The sequence below is a fragment of the Corvus brachyrhynchos genome, unplaced genomic scaffold (genome assembly GCF_000691975.1).
Source record: "Corvus brachyrhynchos isolate BGI_N302 unplaced genomic scaffold, ASM69197v1 scaffold442, whole genome shotgun sequence".
Taxonomy (NCBI): Eukaryota; Metazoa; Chordata; class Aves; order Passeriformes; family Corvidae; genus Corvus; species Corvus brachyrhynchos.
This window is the reverse complement of record NW_008236443.1, coordinates 109,330-111,162: the sequence shown is the minus strand read 5'-3', so window position 1 is coordinate 111,162 and position 1,833 is coordinate 109,330. Positions and strand designations below refer to the sequence as shown.

The 1,833-nt window shown below is 61.5% G+C and overlaps 1 protein-coding gene across 1 annotated transcript in view; it reads right to left on the bottom strand.

The window, feature by feature from the left end:
- LOC103624404 (solute carrier family 22 member 6-B) overlaps window positions 1-1,833 on the bottom strand; it is an 8,503-nt gene that overhangs the window by 4,074 nt on the left and 2,596 nt on the right. Inside the window, exons 5-9 of the mRNA XM_017747257.1 lie at window positions 1,273-1,396; window positions 811-926; window positions 470-684; window positions 166-274; window positions 7-67 (exon numbers count right to left, since the gene is read on the bottom strand). Of these exons, the coding sequence (XP_017602746.1) occupies window positions 7-67; window positions 166-274; window positions 470-684; window positions 811-926; window positions 1,273-1,396 (625 nt within the window). The remainder of the gene's footprint in view (window positions 1-6; window positions 68-165; window positions 275-469; window positions 685-810; window positions 927-1,272; window positions 1,397-1,833) is intronic.

Genomic DNA, 1,833 nt, shown 5'->3' with positions numbered 1-1,833 from the left:
CTTCACCAGGGGGGCCATGATGCTGCCCAGCCGCGCCATGGTGTTGGCCAAGCCCATGCCCGTCTGCCTGTGGGACACCCAGAGATCCTGAGGGCACCTGAGGGCACCTGAGGGCACCTGAGGGACCACCCTGTCACGGCCACCCCGGCCCTGCCCCCTCCTTACCGGATCACGGTGGGGTAGAGCTCGCCCGTGTAGAGGAAGACGCAGTTGAAGGACGCGGCCAAACAACCCTTCCCGAAGACGGCCAGGGCTGTCCGGAGTGTCCGAAGGTCTGTGGGGACAACGGGACACTTGGGCTGAGTTCACTTGAGAAGAAAAGACCCCAAACACCAGGATTTGGGGCAAATCCCCCACAAAAAGCCAACATGACCCAACCTGGGAGCCCCATTGATGGCTTGAGCTCATCTGGGCCCTCCCAGGGAGGTTGGAGATGAGGGAACACCACTGCCACCACCCCCGGCCTCACCTCGTGGCACCAAGATGTTGGCCAGGATGGCCAAGCCGGCCAGGATGAGGGCGACAGCCTGAGTGAAGCGGCGCCCCACGTAGGTGATGGTGAGGATGGACACCAGCTTGGCCGGGATGTCCACGGCACCGAAGATCAGCTGGATCACGTAGATGTCAAAGTCAAAGTTCTGCAGGTCCATGGCCAGCCCATAGTAGGCGAAGCTGGTGGAGAACCTGGGCCGCGAGGGGGGAGAGGGGGTGAAAACGTCACCTGTGGGGAGGGGTGGGGTGGCGTGGGGGGGTCAAGGACTTGGGATGGATGGACAACCACCCACTGGTGTCCTCCACCACCGGCCGTACCACACGAAGCAGAGGCAGAAGGAGATGCGGCGCACGACCGGCGTCCGGACCAGGTCAACCACGGTGTGGCGGGTCCTCGATGATGTCATCTCCTTCTCCATGTGGGACTTCAGGGTCTGGAGGGACGGGGGGGCTCTGGGATGGGGGTGGGGCACTGGGGTCCCTCTTGTCCCGGGGAAGGTCTGGGCAGGATGGGTGGAAGAGGGGGAGGAGGATCATGGGTGGATGGTGGGATGGAGGTGGTGGATTCGTGGATGGGTGGAAGGGATGGATGGGATTGATGGAGATGGAGATGATGGAGGTGACTGAGATGATGAAGACGAATGGATGGAGGGACAGGATGCTTAAGGGGATGATGGATAAAATGGCCAGGGATGGACAGTTGTCCATGGGGTGGACGTTTAAGGGACCCCTATAAAACCCCCCAGGGACGCGCTGGGGGACCCAGATGGAGCCTTTTACTTCTATGTCGAGCTTGTCCCCTTCCTCCTTCTTCCCGTTGATCCTGGCCACCTTCTGGAGCTCCCGCAGGGCCTGGTGGGACTTCCCCACCATGACGAGCCACCGCGCCGACTCCGTCAGCCACCTGCGCAGGAGGGGTCGGGGCAGGAGCCCAGGGATCGTCATTGTCCCACCTCCACCCAACCGGCAGTGTCCCCCCATCCCTCTGGCCACTGCTCCTTCCAACCATTCCGGGACCTTCTCTTTGTCCACCTTTCCTTCCACCCTCCATCATTCCGTCCGTCCCACCGTCCTTCCATCAACCCATAACTCCAACTGTCCATCCATCCCACCATCCCTACCGCCACCTGCCCATCTCTGCTTCCATCCCAACGTCCCACCATCCATCCCTCCCTCCATCCATCCATCCATCCATCCATCCATCCATCCCTCCATCCCTCCATCCATCCATCCCTCCCTCCATCCAACCATCCCTCCCTCCATCCAACCATCCATCCATCCCTCCCTCCATCCAACCATCCCTCCATCCATCCCTCCATCCATCCATCCATCCCTCCATCC